This window comes from Bos indicus x Bos taurus, chromosome 23 (assembly GCF_003369695.1).
Source record: "Bos indicus x Bos taurus breed Angus x Brahman F1 hybrid chromosome 23, Bos_hybrid_MaternalHap_v2.0, whole genome shotgun sequence".
Lineage (NCBI taxonomy): Eukaryota > Metazoa > Chordata > Mammalia > Artiodactyla > Bovidae > Bos > Bos indicus x Bos taurus.
In genome coordinates this window covers 31,809,274-31,833,675 of record NC_040098.1, presented here as the reverse complement: position 1 = coordinate 31,833,675, position 24,402 = coordinate 31,809,274, and the positions used below count along the sequence as shown (strand labels likewise).

The following is a 24,402-nucleotide window of genomic DNA, read 5'->3' as shown; positions in this document are numbered from 1 at the left end:
CTTTTTCCAGTCCTGTGGCCACTAGCTGAGTTTTCCATATTTGCTGGCATATTGAGTGCAGCACTTTCACCACATCATCTTTTAGGATTTGAAATTGCTCAACTGGAATTCCATCACTTCCAGTTGCTTTGTTTGTAGTGCTGCTTCCTAAGGCCCTCTTGACGTCACAATCCAGAAGGACTGGCTCTAGGTTGGTGATCATACCATGGTGATTATCTGGGTCATGAAGATCTTTTTTGTATAGTTCCTCTGTGTATTCTTGCCACCTCTTTTAATATCTTCTGCTTCTGTTAGGTCCGTACCATTTCTGTCCTTTATCGAGCCCATCTTTGCATGAAATGTTCCTTTGGTATCTCTAATTTTCTTGAAGAGATCTCTAGACTTTCCCCTTCTATTGTTTTCCTCTATTTCTTTGCATTGATCGCTGAGGAAGGCTTTCTTATCTCTCCTTGCTATTCTTTGGAACTCTGCATTCAGATGGGTATGTCTTTCCTTTTCTCCTTTGCCTTTTGCTTCTCTTCTATACACAGCTATTTGTAAGGCCTCCTCAGACAGCCATTTTGCCTTTTTGCATTTCTTTTTCTTGGGGATGGTCTTGATCCCTGCCTCTTGTACAATGTTATGAACCTCTGTCCGTAGTTCTTCAGGCACTCTATCTATCAGATCTAATCCCTTGAATCTATTTGTCACTTCTACTGTATAATCACAAGGGATTTGATTTGGGTCATACCTGAATGGTCTACTGGTTTTCCCTACTTTCTTCAATTTAATTTTGAATTTGGCAATAAGGAATTCATGATCCAAGCCACAGTCAATTTCTGGTCTTGTTTTTGCTGACCTTATAGAGCTTCTCTATTTTTGGATGCAAAGAAAATAATCAATCTGATTTTGGTACTGATCATCTGGTGATGTCCATGTGTAGAGTCTTCTCTTGTATTGTTGGAAGAGGGTGTTTGCTATGACCAGTGCATTCTCTTGGCAAAACTCTATTAGCCTTTGCCCTGCTTCATTCTGTACTCCAAGGCCAAATTTGCCTGTTACTCTAGGTATCTCTTGACTCCTTACTTTTGCATTCCAGTCCCCCATAATGAAAAGGACATCTTTTGGGGGTGTTGCTTCTAGAAGGTCTTGTAGGTCTTCATAGAACCATCCAACTTCAGCTTCTTCAGTATTACCATGATATTGAATGGTTTGCCTTGGAAACGAACAGAGATCATTCTGTCATTTTTGAGATTGCATCCAAGTACTGCATTTTGGACTCTTTTGTTGACTATGATGTCTACTCCATTTCTTCTAAGGGATTCTTACCCACAGGAGTAGGTATAATGGTATTCTGAGTTAAATACACCCATTCCAGTCCATTTTACAATTTCAAAAGACTTATAAAGTGAAAGAAAATTAAAAGCTAGTGATGATTTCCTGAGTTTTCACTGCAGGTGGTTACAATGATGGTTACTCAGACTGAGTCCCTCTGGAACTTTCAGTTTGGATACAATAAAATCTTAGATCACTTCCAATAAAACGTTTCCAATCAAAGAAATGATTACAGACTCAACACCAAAGGCTCCATTACTCCACACATTAAAATGTATTGTTCCCAACTGAATAAAATTGTTAATAGTAAATTCTATTATCTTTGCATCTTCAGAAAAATAAAGTTTTTCTCTACACAAAACATAACCAGGAAAGCTGGTCTTTAAATATATTCAATCCTCCGGGGCGGGGTGGCAGGGAGGGGAAGCTAGTACTGAGGCAGTACATATTTGTGTCTTATTTAGAACATCTAGATTTAATTTTTGAGAAACTTTTGAGTTATCTTTCTAGTTCATACAGTCATAAAGACAGACAGTGTCCCCAACAGTTAAAAACTTATATTGTAGAGTCTGTTGGAATCCTGCCTCAGTGGTTTATTAAATACATCACTCTCATAAAATCACTGCACCTATTTAACCCTCAGTTCCTTCATATATTTAGTAGAAATCATGATAATGCCGAGCTTATAGAGTTGTTCTGACAAATTGCCTAGAAAGTGCTTTGGTCAGTGCGTGAAACATGGAAGGTACTCTTACAAAGTAACTCTCTAGTACTCCCGTTTTTGTCAACAAAAGGGTAACTGTGAAAATGCCTCAAGCTTCTAATCAAAGTCTAGGAGAAAAGAAGTGGATTAAACATAAAAGTGTGGAGTCTTCTTAACTCCAACAAGCAGAGTACAATGGAAAGAGCTAACGACAGCGCCTTCTCTGGATTCATTCTCCTGGGCTTCTCCAACCAGCCCCAGCTGGAAACGGCTCTCTTTGCGGTCATCCTGATCATCTACTCCTTGAGCTGTTTAGGCAATGGCACCATTATGCTTTTGTCAACCATGGATCCTCACCTCCACACCCCTATGTACTTCTTCCTCTCCAACCTCTCTTTTATGGATCTTTGTTTGACTACTTGCACTGTCCCTCAGACCCTGGCCAACTTTAAGGGGAAGGACAAGACCATCACCTATGGCGGCTGTGTGGCCCAGCTCTTCATTGCCTTGGGACTTGGGGGAGTAGAGTGTGTCCTCCTGTCTGTCATGGCCTATGACCGCTATGTAGCTGTGTGCCGTCCCCTCCACTACATGGTGATCATGCATCCCCAGCTTTGCTTGCAGCTGGTTGTAACTGCTTGGCTTACAGGCTTTGGCAATTCTGTAGTCCAGACAGCACTGACTATGACTCTTCCCCTCTGTGGTAAAAACCAAGTGGACCATTTCTTCTGTGAAGTTCCAGTGATGCTGAAACTGGCCTGCACCAACACCTCTGTCAATGAGGCTGAACTCTTTGCTGTCAGTACCTTCTTCTTGGTGGTGCCCCTGTCACTCATCTTAGTATCCTATGGTCACATTACCCATGCAGTCCTGAAGATAAAGTCGGCCCAAGGGAGACAGAAGGCTTTTGGAACCTGTGGTTCTCACCTAATGGTAGTGATTATTTTCTTTGGGACGCTCATCTCCATGTACCTTCAGCCTCCTTCCAGCTATTCACAGGATGTGAACAAAAGCATTGCACTGTTCTATACTCTGGTGACTCCCCTGCTTAATCCCCTGATTTACACTTTGAGAAACAAGGAAGTCAAAGGGGCACTAAGGAGACAAATGAGGAGAATCCTAGACTTGAGGCAGAGTTAAAGCAGTGCTTGCAGGCCCAGGAAGTTCTGCAATGGAACACTTCTGAGTGACTAAAAACTGGTTAATTTAATCAAACACATCCATGTGCAAGACAGTGTTCTAGGTACTTGAAACGTATCAGTGAGACAGAAGCTCCTGTCCCCATTGAGCTAAACCTTTTGCTAGGGAGAATATATGTTAAATAAGATATTCTAAAAATAAACTATGGTATATCATGTACTACACAATAATGGGAATGAACAATAATTACACATACAAAAACATGAATGATTCTTACAAACATGACTTACAGTGAGCAAACTACATACAAAATAATTCCTACTGTATATTCCATTTACATAAAATTCAACCAAGGCACAACAAATCTCTGGTATTGAAAGTCGGAACAGTGGTTCCCCTGGGGACTGGGAGTTCTCTCTTGGAAGATATGGGGGGGAGGGGCATTCTGGAGTTCTGGTCAGGTTGTGATTCTTGACCTGGATATTGGTGATACAAAGTATTCAATCTGTGAAAATTCATCAAACCTGAAACTTAAAGTACTTGCACTTTCTGTATGGATGCTGGACTTCAAATCATTTACTTCTTAAAAGTTTTAAATAAACCAGATATTAGCAGAATACTTTGATTCTAAATGATCACACTAAATATTTTTGTTACTTTCACATAAAATTTGGGTTTATCTTCTAAGTGATCTAAGTTTCTTCTATCCATTGACCATCTTTAATAGATTTAAAGTGTTTATGTTATGCTATGCTAAGTCACTTCAGTCGTGTCCAACTCTGTGCAACCCCATAGACAGCACCAGGCTCCCCTGTCCCTGGGATTCTCCAAGCAAGAACACTGGAGTGGGTTGCCATTTCCTTCTCCAATGCAGGAAAGTGAAAAGTGAAAGTGAAGTCGCTCAGTTGTGTCTGACTCCCAGCGACCCCATGGACTGCAGCCTACCAGGCTCCTCCATCCATGGGATTTTCCAGGCAAGAGTACTGGAGTGGGGTGCCATTGCATTCTCCGTTTAAAGTGTTTAGATATTAGCAATTTTTGGCCAACTCAGATGAACCTTGTCTTGAAGATCTCAATTTAATGAAGATCTCAATTCAAGATCATGTGTCCTGTGAGTCTCTCTGGTCTCTTCATTCCATGTAGATACTTAGTAACCAGGTCTCGAGACAAAAATCATAGTGATAATTTTCAGATGAAAATTCTACTCCTGGGTTTATATTGCCTTGAATTAAGTTTATCTTGACTGAAAAAGACATTTGTTGTGAATATTTGTTTGTATATCTGCATTTTTATAATGTAGCATACAAAAATGCATAATTTACTAGTAGCCAAAAATATTTTCTTTTACCAGAGATTTTAATATTTTTAGTATTTAATAGGATATGATAAAAAGGCAGATAATGAAAGGACTTTATAAAACAATGTAAAACACAGAAATAATTGTCTGGTAAGCTCAATGTGCCTTTGTGCAAGTATGTTCTTCTTAAATATTTCTTATTTAATAATGGAAAGTTGGATGGTTTTTCATGTACTATTCTGCTAATGAAATAATAGAACAAGGATTTTCTTCATTTAAGTGAAAATAGATTACTGAATTGTTGAGTTCTGTACTATTCTTATCTCTGCTTGTACTGAATATGAGCGATTTCTGATTATATTTTTTGTAATAGAGAAGATATGATTTTTTTATATCAACCCCTTGGAATTTTCTTTCAAACCATGACAGCTAGCTTTACTGATAACCATATCATTTTTTGGCACTAAAGTTCCATACTCTATAATCATCTAGATGCTTAATTTTTTTCCTTTTCAGAAAATAAATGCTGAAAATTTATCATTTCATTCAAGGTAGTCTTTTGTGAATTTCATTTCCCAATAAGGTGCACCAAGTTACAGCTGATCAAAGTTCCCACTGCAAGTCCAGTCACTCCTCCTTAGCCACAGACTCAACCAAACATGGATCCATTTGATCTGTCATTCTCCATAAAGGATTTGAGCATCCAGCTTTTCTAGTATAGGAGTGGGTGGGAGGAAGTGCCTGAAACAACCCCTGGCCAATAATACTGAGGAACAATTGTACTTGGAAAGGTCAAATTAATTTTAGCAACCGTATTTATGAAGCCATTATAAATGTTGTGAAAGTGATGAGGGTGATGTAGACATGAATAACAGACAACACTGAACACTTCTGAGGTGAGCTGAAGGGCAAGTGCTTTTTTTTTTTCTCTCTCTTAGAGCATTTGATGAACTTGAGTGTAAGCTGAGGATTGAGCGTGGCACATAGAGAGAGACTTTGCCATGAAAACATAAACAGCCAAACACTCATGTAAGGCTAGAGTGACAAGCTGAAAAGTTAAAGAGACTTAACTATGTGGCCAGATGTTTCCAGTGGACATTTCTATTTCCAGTGGACTCCCTGGGAAGCCAGAAAGCCAGACCAAAGTTTCAAAAATATGGAACAATCTATCCTGCAACTCCATTATGCTTAGGGAACAAAAACTCGCTGGGGTACGGGGTCCTTTCTGTAACACATAGTTCTCTTGGGTAAGGCAGTTGCCAAATTTTGAAGCTTCATGAAGCAGGGGCTAAAAACCTAAGCTAGACGTCTGTGAGGGGCAGAACTTAAGGTCCAAGAGTCTTTCAGGGCTGAGAAAATAAGACTCCTGAGACTTTCTGTCAAAACCCAGGAGAAGATTGTATCTCTTCTATCTCTGCTGCTGCTACTGCTAAGTCGCTTCAGTCGTGTCCGACTCTGTGCGACCTCACCAGGCTCCCCCGTCCCTGGGATTCTCCAGGCAAGAACACTGGAGTGGGTTGCCAAGAAAATGAAGTCACTCAGTCGTGTCTGACTGTTCGAGACCCCATGGACTGCAGCCTACCAGGCTCCCCCGTCCATGGGATTTTCCAGGCAAGAGTTCTGGAATGGGGTGCCATTGCCTTCTCCACTTCTATCTCTAGAAGACAACAAGATAAAGGCTGAATAGAACAAGGACCTACTGTACAGCAGAAGAAACTATAGTCAATATTTTGTAACTATTTTTGTACCCAATAAAGGTTAAGAATCTGAAAAACGATATATACACACACATATTGTGATCATCATTTCATGATGTATGTAACTCAAATTACTATTCTATACATCTCAAACCTATGCAATACTGTATATAAGACATGAAGTCATAAAACTTCTAGAAGAAAATATTCCTCAGTGAGGCTGGAAGAATATAAAAGAATAGCTATCATTAAAAAGATAAAGGATAACAACAGTTGGTGTAATTGGAAAAGGAACACCTATGTACTGTTGATGCAAATGTAATTTGGTAAGCCACTATGAAGGATAATATGAAGATACCAAAAAAACTAAAGATAGAATTTCCATGTTATCCAGCAATCCAAATTCTGCTGCTGCTACTACTAAGTCCCCTCAGTCGTGTCCGACTCTGTGCAACCCCATAGACGGCAGCCCACCAGGCTCCCCCATCCCTGGGATTCTCCAGGCAAGAACACTGGAGTGGGTTGCCATTTCCTTCTCCAATGCATGAGAGTGAAAAGTGAAAGTGAAGTTGCTCAGTCATGTCCGACTCTTCGAGACCCCATGGACTGCAGCCTACCAGGCTCCTCCGTCCACAGGATTTTCTAGGCAAGAGTACCAGAGTGGGGTGCCATTGCCTTCTCCATCCAAATTCTAAGTACACCAAATAAAATGAAATCACTATCTGCACTCCCATGTTCAATGGCCTCATTTTTCACAATAGACAAGATACAGAAAAAAACATAGGTGACCAAAGAGGTGAATGGCTAAAGAAAAAGTTCTATGCATATCCAAAGGAATATTATTCATTAATGAGAAAGAATGAAATACTGCCCTTTGCAGCAACATGGATGGACCTTGAGAGCATTATGCTCAGTGAAATGTCAGAGGAGAAAGACAAATGCTGTGTGATCTCACATACATGTGGCATCAGAAAAACTGAACTTGTTACAAACAGAGGGAAAAATGGTGGTTACCAGAGGCAAAGAGATAGAAGAAATGGGGAGATATTGGCAAATAGGTCCAAACTTCCAGCTAAAAATTAATTTCTGAGGAATCAAAAAAAAATAAAGCTTTTTAAATTTTATAAGGGGAATAAATATTTGACAAGATAAAGATCTTAGCTAACACTATGTAGTAATCACTTTACCATATGTAGGTATATCAAATCACACTTTGTACTCTTTAAACTTACTCAATTTACATCTCATTAGATATAGAAGAAAATAAATGAAAATAAGAGTTATTATTCATTTCTTTCATCCTACTTATTTTTCCTCTCCTAACTCAGATGTTCACTATTGGTTAAGACAAAAATTTCTACATAGTTAATAAAGGAAAATACTCTAACTTAATCCTAAATACAGAGACTGCCTTCTCTTTGTGATCCCAATTTCAATCCAGAGTCTGAAAGAATGGCACTTCTAAAAGTTTAATATTTTGTATATTCATCGTAACAGCAAAAGGAGCATGATTTCTTCCATGAAGCTCCTTAGTGCAGCAAATTTTATCAATTTTCTTTTTAATGTGACTTGCAGGAATAAAAAATTACCACATTGACTTGTGTATTTGTCCTTATTTCTGAAAACACTGAAATTACACCATATATAAACCTGTATCTTCTAAGTGATATAAGCTAAAGAAAACATTTCCTTCTACTGTTCATCCTCAGGAAAGAGTTAAGAGATCAATCTAAAAGTGGTTGCATGTACAGTGCGAGTTTGTGGATGTTCACATCCAGCTGTGTGTAATCACTTAGTAATGTGTGTTATTTAAAGCCAAATATAAACCACATTGAACATGCTGGGGAGGAATATGAGGAGAAATATTCTTTGGGAAATACTGGAGCTTTTTTCCAAGATGGGGAGTAAATAGAGAGAGATTGATCTTATGATAAAAATAACACATTGATGACTATGGTGCTCACTTTATTTATATTAAACCAAACAATTCTCAATGAGTGGATGCATTATTAAGAAGCTTTCTAAAGAGAATCTTTGGATACTATTTAACAATCCTCAAATGCATGAAATAAGGACTGAAAAATATTTACTAAGCACTACTTGTGACCAGCTAACACAAAATCAGGACTGGGCTCCTGAGAAAGGCTTTTACAACTAACAGTGACATTGCATTGATCCTGAGTATCCCCAATAACCTAATCACTGGAAATGCCTAGGATGCTTCAGTGAGACTAAAGCCACAGGTACAGCAACAGCTTCCCTAGTGGCTCAGAGGGTAAAATATCTGCTTCAATGCAAGATACCCAGGTTCAATCCTCAAGGAAGATCCCTGGGTCAGGAAGATCCCCTGGAGAAGGAAATGGCAACCCACTCCATTATTCTTGCCTAAGGAATGCCATAGACAGAGGAGCCTCATGGGCTACACTCCGTCAGGTCACAAAGAGTTGGACACAACGGAGTGACTTTCACTTTTCACAACTGAAGAGTTTCACTCTCAAAAGAGGTTAAAATTACCCTCAGAAATGGTCGCCTAATTAGAATAACTTGCAGCTTCTAAAGACATTGTGGATTTAATTCATTACAAAATGGTTAAAAGAATCCACCAAACAATATACATCAGTAGAATAGACTGTTTAAAAGGAGCATGAATACCCAATCCCTATAGCTGCTTCAGGGACACCTTCCCCTGAACCCTCTGATTCAGGAGACATACAACTTCTCATTTCTGCATTTACACAGAGCACCCCTTTCCAGGAAACCACGTCCACAAGACATTTCCATACACTGTGATTCCCTGAGTCTGCCATATCAAGTTGAACTATGCTACAATGCTGAAAAGACGGAAGAAGCTCTCAGTCATAATACAAACAGGCATCAGAAAAGAGCACACCTACAGAGGAAAGAGTTGACAGAAAACTATAATCTGTTCTTCCATCCTCAGTGACCCTGGTTAGAGCAGAACCCTGGGCAAACAAACAGTTAACACTGAAATCTACTGACTAGGAGATAAATGAGGATATTACAGGGGTCACTATATGCTGATTACCATTCTAATGTTTTTAGCAGGGTGGATAGGGTCTGTTTAGAATGTGATAAACCTACAGTATACAGACTACAATTGTTCTAATGAATAAAAGTCCTAAAAGCCAGAACACTACAAAGGTGAGGACACATATCAAGCGAGAAACTCTCAAGCCTTCCTTTGCTGACTTGTATGATGCAAGTTAAATAAGTGAGAGTCCCTCATTTATTTTATATATTCCATTTTAAAAACCTAGATTCAGGAAGCAGTGTCTGACTGGTTTGGGGCCTCACAGACATTGCACATGTTGTTGCTCTTGTTTTGTATTATTTTCTAATTGTTAGTCAGTCTGGTGCTGGTTAAGAACTGTGTTTCCCAAGGAAACCAGAATTGAAAGAGACACATTTACCCCAATGTTCATCGCAGCACTGTTTACAATAGCCAGAACAATAGCCAATGGAGTCAACCTATATGTCCATCGGCAGATGAATGGATAAGAAAGTTGTGGTACATATACACAATGGAATATTACTCAGCTACTAAAAAGAATGCATTTTATTTAGTTCTAATGAGCTGGATGAAACTGGAGCCTATTATACAGAGCAAGTAAGTCAGAAAGAAAAACACCAATATAGTATATTAATGCAATTATATGGAATTTAGAAAGATGGTAACAATGACCCTATATGCGGATCAGCAAAAGAGACACAGATGTAAAGAACAGACTTTTGGACTCTGTGGGAGAAGGTGAGGGAGGGATGATTTGAGAGAATAGCATTGAAACATGTATATTATCATATGTGAAACAGATCACCGGTCCAGGTTCAATGCATGAGACAGGGTGCTCAGGGCTGGTGCAATGGGATGACCCTGAGGGATGAAATGGGGAGGGAGGTGGGAGGAGGATTTGGGATGGGTAACACATGTACACCCATGGCTGATTCATGTGAATGTATGGCAAGAACCACCACAATATTTTAAAGTAATCAGCCTCCAATTAAAATAAATACATAAAGGAATTGTGTTTCATGGGAGTCATACTGATACTTCAGGCTTCCAAGGGTGACACATTTCCTGAGAACACTGTGTTCACCTTGTATTCCTCAGAAGGCAAAAATGATGAAAGATTATGAATTTCTCTTGGGTGTATTGACAGTTCAAACTACAGATGGGATCAAATAATTTAGCCAAGGCATGGGTACACCCACTGCAACCATTTCACAGATATTAAGAATTCAAAAGGAGGGAATTCCCTAGTGTTCCGGGGTATAGGCTCCCTGTTCTTCTGCAGGGGGCATGGGTTCAATCCCTGTTCTGGGAACTAAAGAGGGAAAGCTTGTAACAGTAGATATCATTTGAAAAATTTACAAAATAGAACTGAACTTTAGGTATGTAGTATCTTTTAAGTGATCTTTTTTTATTATTATTTTAGCCTGGGATCGAGATACCTTTATTATCTGTAATTTATTCTGAAGTAAAATACACATCCAAATGATGCTCAAGCATTTGCTTAAAACAAATAAATCTGTTTTGTGGCAGTCCTCAGGAGCAGACAAGTAGCTGCTCACTCAGGAAAATGGGCTTTGTGACTTCATGTGACCTTGAGGGTTTCTGTACCAAAGAAAGTATCATTGAGGGATTTGTAAGTGACTATTTGGGCATAACTATCAAGACCTGATTGAGTAATAAGGAGAGGGGGGAAATTTCTCACCATTCCGAGTACAGAGCATTCCAAACTGCTTTTTATCAGGTATATGTTCAGCATTACTGTGGAGTCAAAATCCTTGGTTTCACAAGTATTTAACTCAAGGGTGAAGAGTGTGGTGTGTTAGGAATATAGATAGAATCTTGACCTTGTATATAATTTACCCACACTGCCATGTCCAGCTTGCAAGACCACTTCTCAGGCAAATTGGCGAGAGGTTCTAGACCAGGAGGATGGTTAGCTGCTAGGAGAGGGAACTGTGTGATAGTTGTCATTGTTTTGTCTCCACTAAGAGACACAAATGCACTTACTTGCTTAGTGGTACATGCTGAGGAAATCTACCAAAAATCATAAATATTTCTGTGATGATAGCACAGTCAAAGCTCTAACCTCCAGAGAAAAATCACTGTTTGTGACATTTAACTGACACCAAAAAAAAGAATCTATACCTGAAAATAAATTTATGGTATAAACTGAGCTATAGTAGGGATCTAAGTGGAGAAGGCAATGGCACCCCACTCCAGTACTCTTGCCTGGAAAATCCCATGGACGGAGGAGCCTGATAGGCTGCAGTCCATGGGGTCGATAAGAGTCGGACACGACTGAAGAGAATTAGCAGTAGCAGTAGCAGGGATCTAAGAGCTACTATGGCAGATTAATTTTTTCTGGAATGTTTGTTTTGTTACTCATAATTCAGAACTCTGTGACAGTTATTTCACAATTACACAGCTACTACTAAAGCTTAGGCATGTATTTTTAAATTAATAGACACAATATTTGTTTTTTCAATTTCCTTCTGATGAGTCTGAGGACATCTCCACCAAACATGGGATTTCCTGGGAATCAGGGGCAATTTTCAATATTTTTATACTTCACTAAATCTGAATTTCACAGGACGTTTGCCAGAGTAGACATTCTAAGGTCTTAACCAATTGATGCCTAAATCAAAGAGTTTATAAAATGGCATGACGAGAAAAATCTAAACATATTTTACCCTTTGAAACTTTTGCTTCATCACAGGAGGTAAAATGTGTAGAATATGCAGTAGAACTTGGGTCATATGCTGCTCAGATATAATGCCCTCGAAAATTCCTCATTTAAAAACCTCATTTTAGAAAGGAACTAGGTGGTTCACAAAATTAAAATAACCAACTTTGTACCTCACATTGGTGTTTTTCTCCTGCTGTGTACAAAAATGCATGTAAGAACTACCTGGTGTTCTTACCAACAAAGGGCTACCAGTGTCACTGCCAGCAGTGCATCATACCCTTCGCTCAGTGAGTCCTAGGCGCGGCCTTCTCTGAAATGACCCTACACAATATGGCGGCTGCACTGCTGAGGTTACAGTTGCACCTGATGTCTGAATGGCTTTACCGGGGTTAATGCAGCAAGATTTTCTTTGAGATTCAACTTTATTTTCCCCACAAGTGCTCCACCTACATCAGTGAAAAACATCAAACCATGGAATTTTAGTAGAGCCATGATCCAAATAAGAGAATGAATGGTATATTAGAGTAACTCCTAGAAAATATTATTAATAATATTCCATATAGTGTTTCAGTGGTTTTATGATCTTATTTGGGCTTCTTGTAATTTAGACACATACAATCTTTTTGCAAATAGATGTGGAGTTATGTGGAACCCAAATGGGAGTACAAACAAGAAAAGTTATTGGAGATTTTTAAAACAGTAACTACAAAGCAGATGCTGTCACAACACTGAATCAGCGTCTCTGGAAGTTGAAATGAGTATATGAACTTAGAATCTGAACACTCACTTTTCAACAGTAATGAAGTAAACAAATTCCCTTCAGAATTCTCACAGGGAATTTTAGATGACTCGTGTGGAATACACAGATACATCTAAAGAGCACTAGCATTCCAGGTCCTTCCAGTAAATTGTCCTCAGCCATCATCTGGAGTCAAGAGTCTTTTCCAAAGCACCTTCTTAATTGCCCCATTCACATCCCTGTTCCTCAGCGTATATATGAGGGGGTTGGTCATGGGGATAATGACAGTGTAGAAGAGAGACATGAACTTGTCCTGATCCTGGGAGTCACTGCTGCTGGGCTGAGTATACACATAGATGGCTGTGCCAAAGAACAGGGAGACCACCGTAAGGTGGGACCCACATGTGCCAAATGCTTTTCTCTGCCCTCCAGTGGACTTTATTCTTAAGACTTCCTTGACAATCCAACCATAGGAGAACATGATTAATGAAACAGGTGTGAGAAGCATGATGACACTGGCAAAGAAGGTCGCATACACATTCATGGTGGTGTCAACACAGGCAAGTTTGAGAAAAGGAGGGATCTCACAAAAGAAGTGGGCTAATTTATTTCTTCCACAACGAGGTAAAAGGAAGACAAGCACTGTCTGCAAAAAGGAGTTGGCAAAACCAGTGACCCACGAAGCAGAAGCCATCAAGGCACACAGACGGGGGTGCATGATTACTGTGTAGTGAAGGGGCCTGCAAACAGCTGCATAGCGGTCAAATGCCATAACTCCTAGCAGAATACATTCTGTACCTCCCAACGCCAGAGAGATGTACATTTGAACTATACAACCGCCAAAGGAAATGGATTTGTCTTCTCCGCTGAGATTAAATAGGAACTGGGGAACAATGCTGGTGGTGTAGCACATGTCCAGAAAGCTCAGGTTAGAGAGGAAAAAGTACATCGGGGTGTGAAGACGTGGGTCCAAGTAGGACAATGCAATGATGGTTGTGTTTCCCAGCAAAGTGAAGACGTAGAAGATCAAAAGGACCACAGAGAGGACTGGCTCAAGTTGAAGCCTGTCAGAGAAGCCCAGTAAGATAAATCCAACGAAAGAACTTTCATTTTTCTGTTCCATCCTTTGTTAGCACATGGCCTCTGTCAAATCAAGCATTTAGTAATTTATTAAAGGTATCTTCCAAAAAAGTGCAGGGATAAAGAGGAAAATTGTCATGTTCAAAGACACGGTCATGTGATTTTATATGCAACTCTTTGAATAAATGATGTACTCATGAAATTGAGCTCTATACTATCACAAAAAGTTATATATTTAGTTATATGTTGATAATTAGTATAAGAAAATAATAAATAATAATAATAAAATCAAATAGTGAACCTTGGTTTGCATCAGTCACACATATAAGATGCCTTTTTTAGATTGAGTTTAATAGGATTAAAGTATGATCATTATACATGTACATTTTAGAGAAAGTGGGAATGAGGGAAATCAAGGGAGAGTGATTAGAAAGAGCAAGAAAGATGTAGACAAAGGGAGAAAGATTATTTTAAATATGTATCTCATAATTCTACATAACTGGATATGCACATACATCACATGTAATAGGGGCTTCCCTTGTGGCTCAGCTGGTAGAGAATCCGCCTTCAATATGGGAGACCTGGGTTCTATCCCTGGGTTGGGAAGATCCCCAAAAGAATGGAAAGGCTACCCAATCCACTATTCTGGCCTGGACAATTCCATGGACTATATGGGGGTCACAAAGAGTCAGACAGGACTGAACGACTTTCACTTCACATGGAATAGAATAATACAAAATAATCTCTAAAATGCATTCACATATAGAAATTTATGAGCTAGAATGTACTTGTACAAAGGATTATATTACATTCAAAGTATCACTATGATACTGCCTCATGTAAACATTTTGGCAGAATAGTTACTCTAACCCTAATACACGATATTAGTGAATACTATATCCTGGTCTTTTTGTATAGTACTTTCTGAAGGAGATCAGTCCTGGGATTTCTTTGGAAGGAATGATGCTAAAGCTGAAACTCCAGTACGTTGGCCACCTCATGCGAAGAGTTGAAGGGGACGACAGAGGATGAGATGGCTGGATGACATCACTGACTCGATGGACGTGAGTCTGAGTGAACTCCGGGAGTTGGTGATGGACAGGGAGGCCTGGCATGCTGCGATTCATGGGGTCACAAAGAGTCGGACACGACTGAGCGACTGAACTGAACTGAACTGAAAAAGTAAATTGTTTAGAGCCTGAAAAATCACCTTCAATTATACTGCTTAACTCTTGCCCTTGAGATACCTAAAATTACTAAACCTATTTAACAAGAACTGCAAAAATGTATTCACTGTGCATAGTCAGTTCATGGGCTTCCCTCTTGGCTCAGTGATAAAGAACCCACCTGCCAATGCAGGAGACGCAGGAAACACTGATTCAATCCCTGGATCGGGAAGATACCTTGAAGAAGAAAATGGCAACCCACTTCAGTACAGGATATTCTGGTGGGATAGAGTCCATGGAGTCAAAAAAAGCTGGACGTGACTTAGCGACTAAACAACAGAAGTAGTCAATTCACAGTAGAAGTTCAAAATCCAGTGACCTGTACTTACATTTTCTTTCTGTTGATTTCATTTTCGTATATTACCACAACTAAAATGCCTGAAATTCCTATAGGAGACAGGATTATTCACTATCAACATTTGAATGGCAATGAAGAACATATAAATGAGGAAGAAACAGATCAATCACAATCTCAGAAATAACACTTCTAATCACTATGGACAGAGTTTGGCCAACTTAGGGAGAAGAGGCTGAAATGGAAATTCCTTTGCATACTGTTCATTGAATGAATGTCTTCAAGACAAAGAGAATCTGGGAAGCAAAACAGAGCAGACGAATGTGCTAAGCAAGGATGTGATCTCAAATGGAATAGCACGAACCTGATCCCATAGAAAGCTGGAAAATGACTCTCCAAATAGAACTATCTGCTGGTAAAAATATTCTGTCATCACTTACAATCAATGCTACCTGAGCATTTCAAGTGGGCAGATAAAGAACTGAATTTTAAATTTAATTTTAACTCAGGTAAATTTAAATACCTAATCATTTAAATGAGTCTAGTTACTACTATACAGAATAACAAGCTGTGGAGCATGCATTGTGTCAGATGCAGTCCCACCTTGACAAAAAGGCAGCCTTTTATATACCCCATGAGTCTGTCATTGACTGCAAGCTGCCCCAAACACATCCAGGAGACCTCCTGGTAATGTGGCTCCAATTCAACTGATGGCAATTTTCTGAAGAAGGAAAGAGCTCTGAAGCTATCAGTCAATAGTTGTGACCAATATGGTGTGGACTGGTGCACCAGCCAGTAGAAAAGGTCTGAGCTGGACACCGAAAGCATTCATACAAAAGGTAGAGTGCATTCACACAAAACGTAGAGTCCATTCATAAGTGTGTGCAAGGATAGGACAGTCACCAGTGTACATTACACATCACCTTGTCATCTGCCTAATATACCAATAAATTAAATTCATATCACCTTTTCTGACCCATGTGTCTCCTCTCCAATTGAAGAACGATCATTTTTCATTAACAATAAATTAAAAAATGCATTGACACAATAACCACAAAATGGACATTCATTGTTTTAACTGCCAAACTAGTGTGTGGAAGTACACATGTTCCTTTCTTTAAGAACATAAACATTTTAAAACTACAGATATTGACAATACACTTTAAGAAACATTCTGTAATTTCATAGAAAATAAGGAGCTGAGGAAAAAATGAAAGTGTATAGTCTAATATTTTCACATTCACATATATGCTATTATTCAATTACTGAAGGACTTGTTTTATTACAGCCAAAAATCTTGTATTTCAATTTTTCCATATATACATGCTATGCCATGCTATGCTAAGTCACTTCAGTCGTGTCCGACTCTGTGGAACCCCACAGACGGCAGCCCAACAGGCTTCCCCGTCCCTGGGATTCTCCAGGCAAGAACACTGGAGTGGGTTGCCATTTCTTTCTCCAATGCGTGAAAGTGAAATCGCTCAGTCGTGTCCGACCCTCAGTGACCCCATGGACTGCAGCCCACCAGGCTCCTCCATCCATGGGATTTTCCAGGCAAGAGTACTGGAGTGGGGTGCCACTGCCTTCTCCGATATACATACTGAGACATAATGAATATACTACAACAGAATGAAATGTCTAGGAACAAAATGTTGGCTTCCATAAGGAACAGTTAAGTTTAGTTCTTAAAGTTGATGAATTTCTATAGGAATTTCTGTTTCTTTTGCCAACTAACATGTATGTTACTCAATGTAACCTTTAAAGAACACTTGCAACTGAAAACAAGCTAACTTACCAATTCCTAAAGTGCTACAGAGATCAAGTTCCAGTCCACTCAGTTTTATTCACCTTATGTGAGTGTCCTAAGCTCATTCTCTACCTTATTTCCAAATTCCTGCCTTTAATACAGCACTAGGCACTGGAACCTGGGTATGTAGATTAAGGACTCAGGTTGTATGAAATGAGTACATAAGTTGACTCTGCCAGCACTGGATATCCCTAAGCTTTCCTTAAGCAAGAAGATGCTTTCTCTTGATAATTTCAAATACCTTCACATGATACTGAAGATCAGCATTGTGTCTAGCTGGTAGGATGACATAGGAAGGCGATTTTAAACTCGCAGGATTCCTTCTGAATATAATGGCTTGGCTCTATGACGGATAGCTCATTACGAAATCGTGAGGTTGGTATGAAACAGCAGTAAAACTGGTCTGGTGAAAACTGTTTACCTGGCTGCAGTCTCTGAGGAATGGATGTCCTGTACTACTAATTAGCTGATGTTGCCCAGCTGCCCAAAGATGACAATCCTCAGGGAAAATGAATATCAAAGAGAATGCAAGAGATTACTTAATCTGCCTCTTTTGTAACTTCTCATAAATGACAGAGGTCAGATAACTCCCTAGACTTTGCAGTTATCTTAGCTCTCCTCTTTAAATGGCTTAGGTATTTTACTAAACACTGGAGATTTTTTCACACAATTGTAAAAAAAAAAAAAAATACTGCATATATAAATAAGAACTCATTCAGTTACTTAACTTTAAATATAAATTAATTTTCACCTAATATTCATAACCAAATTTTTTTTGTTTTATAATTAAATGTTTTTATTTTTCATTGAAGGAGAATTGCTTTACAGTATTGTGTTGGCTTCTACCAAACATCATATGAATCAGCCATAAGTATACCTATGTCCCTTACCTCTTATGCCTCCCTCCACATCCTACCCTACTAGGTTTTACAGAGGCCCTGTTTGAGTCCCTGAGTCATACAGCAAATTATAACCAACTTCTAAGAGATCACAGAGTTAAAGTTTAGGCAGATTCTAACCTTTAAGGTAATATATTAAATGGCAACACCCACACTTTACTCCCAAACTTCTAATGTGGCTAAGGAAAAACACCAAGTCCTTTATAACATTGTTCAATTTCTATCAGAGAGTTGCAATAATTTACTTAACCAAACAGAAAAACTACTGACTTTTTAAATGGAACTTCCGTGCTGCTACTGCTGCTAAGTCGCTTCAGTCGTGTCCGACTCTGTGCGACCCCATTGACGGCAGCCCATCAGGCTCCCCCGTCCCTGGGATTCTCCAGGCAAGAACACTGGAGTGGGTTGCCATTTCCTTCTCCAATGCAGGAAAGAGAAAAGTGAAAGTGAAGTCGCTCAGTCGTGTAACCCCATGGACTGCAGCCTTCCAGGCTCCTCTGTCCATGGGATTTTCCAGGCAAGAGTACTGGAGTGGGGTGCCATTGCCTTCTCTGGAACTTCCGTGGTTTGCTTCAATTCAACTCATCTTTGCATTTACGATGCACATGATTGAGTTAATTAAGATAGCTATAATTGCTCAAGTAAATTGAAAGAAACTTGAAGAGTATTGTGCCTACTGAAGTTTGAAGATCAATCAATTTCGAAACAATGTATACACTTGACTATACAAGCAAAAGGCAGGAATACTTAACATCTGTCTATGGAAAGCTTTGACCTAACCATCAAATGCAGCTTCAAAAAATATAAAATCTCTTTTTCCCACTAGAACACATTTTGTTTCAGAGTAATAGACCACTGTTACTTAGTAGTATAAGCTATCTCAGAGAAAGCTATTTAGGTTTGAAGCATGTTGGTTTTTATATGTTATTAGTCAGAAAAGCACAGAGAACTTCAATAATTAACTTACATTTTATAGCCAGCCATTTCCCATATAAGCATAAATCCTTTTTTTTAATAATATTCTATGTGTAAGGAGAAACTATCTCTTCCTTAAAATAGTCTTAATTAGAATTTTCTCGTTAATCTGGCCACTATTTAAATCCCAACATAATATTTATAAGGAGGCCAAGGAAAGACCATTATGTCATAGGGTGTCCAGAGGTGGAAAGAATCATAGACCTGCTATTAACACTTCTTCCTGGTTCAATCTTGCTGCTGCAAACATTAATTGGCAAAATAATGTTGGCTAATAATTTGACATTATCTAGGAATGCTTCGGAGAAGGCAATGGCACCCCACTCCAGTACTCTTGCTTGGAAAATCCATGGACAGAGGAGCCTGGTAGGCTACAGTCCATGGGGTCGTGAAGAGTCGGACAGGACTGAGCGACTTCACTTTCACTTTTCACTTTCCTGCCTTGGAGAAGGAAATGGCAACCCACTCCAGTGTTCTTGCCTGGAGAATCCCAGGGACGGGGAAGCCTGGTGAGCTGCCGTCCATTGGGTTGCACAGAATCAGACACAACTGAAGCGACTTAGCAGCAGCAGCAGGAATGCTTACTTGAAATTACATGCTTTTTTTTCCTATGCTGTTTTTCAAAATTCTTGTTTTATATTGGAATATAATACAACAAAAGCATGATCTATTTTTTAAAAAATCTAAAAGTGACGATTCACCAAAATAAAATCATTATTAAAGACCCAGTTAAGAGGATAATTAGATAAGCTACACACTGGAAGAAAATATTTTCAAACTGCTTCTCATAGAAAACACTCATATCTTGAATATACAAAGAACTCTCAAAACTCTACAATAAGAAAATAACTCAGTTAAAAAACATTTGAGCAAATAACTCACCAGTGTAAATATACAGATGGTAAAGATGTCTTGATGAAACATGAAAACATGTTTAGCATCACTAATCATCAGCAAAATGCAGACTAAAACCGTGAAGACATATCACCACCTACCTACTAGAACAACAAAAATCAAAAATATAGGAACAAAACCAAATGTTGGTGAGATTGTGGAAAAGTTGAATCACTCATACATTACTAATGAGAAAATAAAATGGTGCAGCTACTTGAGAAAAGAGCTTGGCTGTTTCTTTAAAAACTGAATATCCACTTGCCATATGCCCAGTAATCATGCTCTTGGGCATTTATGGCAGAGAAACAAAAATTTATTCCACACAAAATCCTGTGCACAAGTATTCATAACAGCTTTATCTGTAACAGCAAAAAGCTGAAAACAACTAAAATATTCTAAACAAATACTGGTACATACATACCATGGAATACTACTTGGCAATAAAAAAGAATACACTATTGATACACACCACATCTTGGATGAATCTCAAGGGTATTATGTTGAATGAAAATAAGTCTGTGCTAATAGGTTAAATATGATCCCATCTATATAACACCCATGAAATAAAAAAATAATAGAGACAGAGACCAAATTAGTACTTCCCAGAAGTTAGGGATGGTTTTACAGAGGGTTCAGGGGAGAGGGCTGCTTCCCTGATAGCTCAGTTGGTAAAGAATCCATCTGCAATGTAGAGGACCCGGGTTTGATTCCTGGGTTGGGAAGATTCCTTGGAGAAGAGAAAGGCTACCCACTCCAGTATTCCAGCCTAGAGAACTCCATGGACTGTATAGTGCAGGGGGGCTAAAGAATTAGATGTAACTGAATGACTTTCACTTTCAGGAGAAGGGAGGGACTAGCTGTGACTATACCCTAAAGGGTTATCACAAAGAAGATGTGTGTGGTGATGGGATAAATCCATATCTTGATTGCGATGGTAGCCTCAGGAATCTACATGGGGAAAAATTTATATAGACCTAAACACACACAATGCACATATGTCAGTTTCCTTGTTTTTAAATTGTATTAGAGTTGTATAATGGGCTTCCCTGGTAGCTCAGCTGTAAAGAATCCACCTGCAAGCAGGAGACTCCGTTAGATGCCTGAGTCGGGAAGATCCCCTGGAGAAGGGACAGGCTACCCACTCCAGTAATCTTGGGCTTCCCTGGTGGCTCAGAGGGTAAACAATCTGCCTGCAGTGCAGGAGACCTCAGTTTGGTCACAGGGTTGGGAAGATTCCTTGGAAGAGGGCATGGCAACCACTCCAGTATTCTTGCCTGGAGAATCCCCATGGACAGAGGTGCCTGGTAGGCTACAGTTCATAGGGTTGCAAAGAGTCAGACACGACTGAGCAACTAAGCACAGCACAGCATAGTTATATAACATAAAATCACTGGGAGAAAATAGATCAAATTTTCAAGACTTCTCTCTACTAACTTTGGACTTTCCCGTCGATCTGTAATTATTTCAAAATAAAAAGTATAAAAAGAAAAAAGACTTGAATAGCACAAGAACTAGAGAATGAGGAAAAGAGGGACAGACAGAGACACAAAGCAACAAGAATGGCAAAGAGAGAGAAAAGGAGAGAGGAAGCTGTTCAAAAGGGTAGAAGGTTCCTGTTCACTCATGACATACTGGATCCATATCTCCTCTCCTCCCATGGATACAATGAATCTACAGTTTTACACAGAACAACTTCTTCGAAAAGAAATGTGGAAACTAGCTGGGTAAATCCTATACACAAGGTGAATAGGACAAGACCCAACTAAAATCATTAGAAGATAAAAAATAAATAAATCATTAGAAGAGGCAGAGACAAAATCTCTATATGAAACCCACCCTTGGAGCCACAATATAGAAGCAGGTGGGAAGTCACCACCGTCGGTTTCTCCCGGAGGAACAAAGTGTCCCACACCTGGGACCCTAACTTTGAAGACTTAACACCTGAAACATGACCCTCCAAAACACAGAGCTCTGAAAGCCAATGAAGCTTGTGTCCATGAAATCCATGAGGCTATAAGGAACTGAGAAACAGTTCTTAACAGGCTCACCCAGACTCACTGTGGCTGTCTCTCCAGGGAACAGCACAGAGACACAGACTGAAACCTCCAGCTTGTCCCTGAAAGAAGCCTATTTCCTTACCCTAAAAGCTAAGACTTCTAACACATATCTAGGGGCCAACTGCAATCCTCACCAAACACCTGAGAAGCCAAAAGGGGCCGTCATCATGCTCTCCCTCTGTCCCACCTCAGGTCACACGTGTCTCTGTGAAAGGAGCTTGGGCACCTGTGCGGCCACCCAGGTTTTGTGGCTGCTGCCAGAGGTCACACGCTTATCGTGTAGCCCAGGCCCCCTCCAGGGCTTGCGTTCCTGGGTCCAACAGGACAGTAGCAAACTAAGCAACAGCTCCTAACTGGCTACCTGTGCCCCGCACCTCCCCCTCTCCTCCCACTTAGGGCTAAATGTGAAAGGAACAGACAGAAACTCGCATCTCCCAGTCTTCTCCTGAAGCAGATGAGAGGGTAACAAGCAGGAAGGTCAGGGGTCTCCAAACAGAGGAAATAGGCTGCAAGTGTCAGACATTTTTCTCTTAAAATTCTCTGTTGTCATGACGACACCTTGTTCTACCTGAACTTAACTTTTCTCAAACCTTGAGCTAACCAATGTGTTTTTCTTATGGAAATGTTTTTCTTAAGCTACGTTAATTAAACCACGTATTTGCTTTGCAATTTGCCTTTCTTCAAAACGGTTCCACCTAAGACTTAACTTTTGGCTGATAATTGCTTAACAAAGCAGAATTGCTTTATGGCTGAGGGATGACACATCTCCTGCCACCCTATCTCAAAAATGCATATTGTGGGAAAGGGGCCTGGTGAAACTCCCTCGGTCTTCAGGTGTCTCTCTTATCTGATTAATAGCTTTCTAACAGACATAAAACATCCAGCTAAAGACTAGCAGGGGCCACGCTCTCCGTCCCCCTTCTGATGTTTATGTCAGGAGCTTTCTCTGTCCCTTGTTATACTTTAATAAAATTCTGCTATACAAAAGCTCTTGAATGATCAACCCTGGTCCCTGGTCCCGAAGTTAAATCTTCTTCGGAGATCATGAATCTGACATCATTCACTGTAAGCTATCAGCGGTATACTTTCATATTTGAAGTTATTCCCTGATGGTCCACCTTCCAATCAGCCTCCATCTAGATGCTGACTGAGATCCTCCGCTTTAGAACATTAAGAGGTCTTGACAAACCTTTAAATGCTGGGAGCCACTAAGAGTAAGGTGGAGCAGAAATATTCCACAATTGTTAACAAGCTACATCCCTGCCTGAGAGAGAAAGCAGGGGACAGAGACAGTGGTAGACAGAGACGAACTCTTCTTTAAGCTACTGGATTTTCAGGGTCTTCTTATAGCAGCTTACCCTTTAATTCAACTAATTGAGTTTTCCTCTCACATCTCTAGATTTTCCTTCCAATCTCATGAAGAGTCTTAAAATTCTCTATTACCCAATCATTAAATGTTGAGCTGCCTCAAACCTTGGTCTTCAGTCTTCTTCTTTCTCTAAAATCTCTCATGTAATGTCCTTCATTCTTTTGGTTACCAGGAGTAATGACCGTTAGCAGTTGCGGGGATATAAAAATAGAATCTGGGTAATAAATTCTAACCTTTTTTTTTTTTTTGTCTTTTCCTTGGTGCTTAGTCTTGTTTCACTTTCTCATAGGGTACCTGGCACAGAGGCATCGTGCCCCAGACTTCAGCTCAGGAGACTATGTGCAGAAGTGCTGTGAATGACACAATTCTAGATGGCGGCAGCAGGCCGTGCACAGAGACGCTGCACCTGGCACTGGGGTGTGGAGCCACAGGCAGTGCAGCTGTGCCTGCCCAGGGAGAATCCTGCAACCTGCTTCCCAGTGATGAGAGACCCCAATCACACAACCTGAGGATGGGCTGTCCAGCAGAGGGCATACTCTAGATGGTGAGCTCCCATTTCTCCATTTTATGACTAAAGGATAAAACTTCTCTTTGCTTCTACTTTTTTTAAATATTTATTTTTATGTATTTACTTGACTGTGGCAGATCTTAGTTGTGGCAAGCAGGACCTAGTTGCCCAAGCAAGGATCAAACCCAGGTCCCCTGCACTGGGAGTGCAGAGTCTTAGCCACTGGGCCCCCAGGGAAGTTCCTTCCTTTGCTTCTGAGCTGAACTCTGTCTTGTTCTATGGGCACGATCAACACCCAGCAGAAGGACCATTTTTAGGGCCCAACTTCAAAGGGTTGGTAACAGTTGCAAACGTCTTTGACAGTCAGAAACTTCAAAATTTGTATTTATGATCCAGAACATTTTTATAGGCCCCCAGACTCTTGGTCATATCCTAGGCTTTCCCAGAAAAGATAACTTGAAACAAAGGTTTATGCACAAGCACTTAATGCAGAATGAGATACAACATCAGGAGTGAAAGAAAGGGAATAGAAGAGGCAGAAAAGCGGGCTTGTCAAGGATACATTATCAAATTTGCCATTAGTATGGAGTAACTGGGTGCTCAATCACATTTGTCCCCCTGAAGTATGTCTTAGGAGACATCGAACAGATCCCCAGCTCAGGAGTAGAAAGGAGAAATAATCTGC

The 24,402-nt window shown here is 39.8% G+C and overlaps 1 protein-coding gene and 1 pseudogene across 1 annotated transcript; one reads left to right on the top strand and one right to left on the bottom strand.

Annotated features, from left to right (window-relative positions):
• The first annotated feature begins 2,212 nt into the window (after positions 1–2,212).
• LOC113881641 (putative olfactory receptor 2B8) lies at positions 2,213–3,157 on the top strand. The gene has a single exon (XM_027524719.1). The coding sequence runs from the start codon at positions 2,213–2,215 to the stop codon at positions 3,155–3,157; it is 945 nt and encodes a 314-aa protein (XP_027380520.1).
• A 9,625-nt stretch (positions 3,158–12,782) lies between these two features.
• Positions 12,783–13,745, bottom strand: LOC113881494 (annotated as a pseudogene).
• Positions 13,746–24,402: the final 10,657 nt, after the last annotated feature.

Coding starts and splice junctions, on each gene's coding strand:
- LOC113881641 (XM_027524719.1), top strand. CDS start 2,213: ATGGAAAGAGCTAACGACAGCGCCTTCTCTGGATTCATTCTCCTGGGC.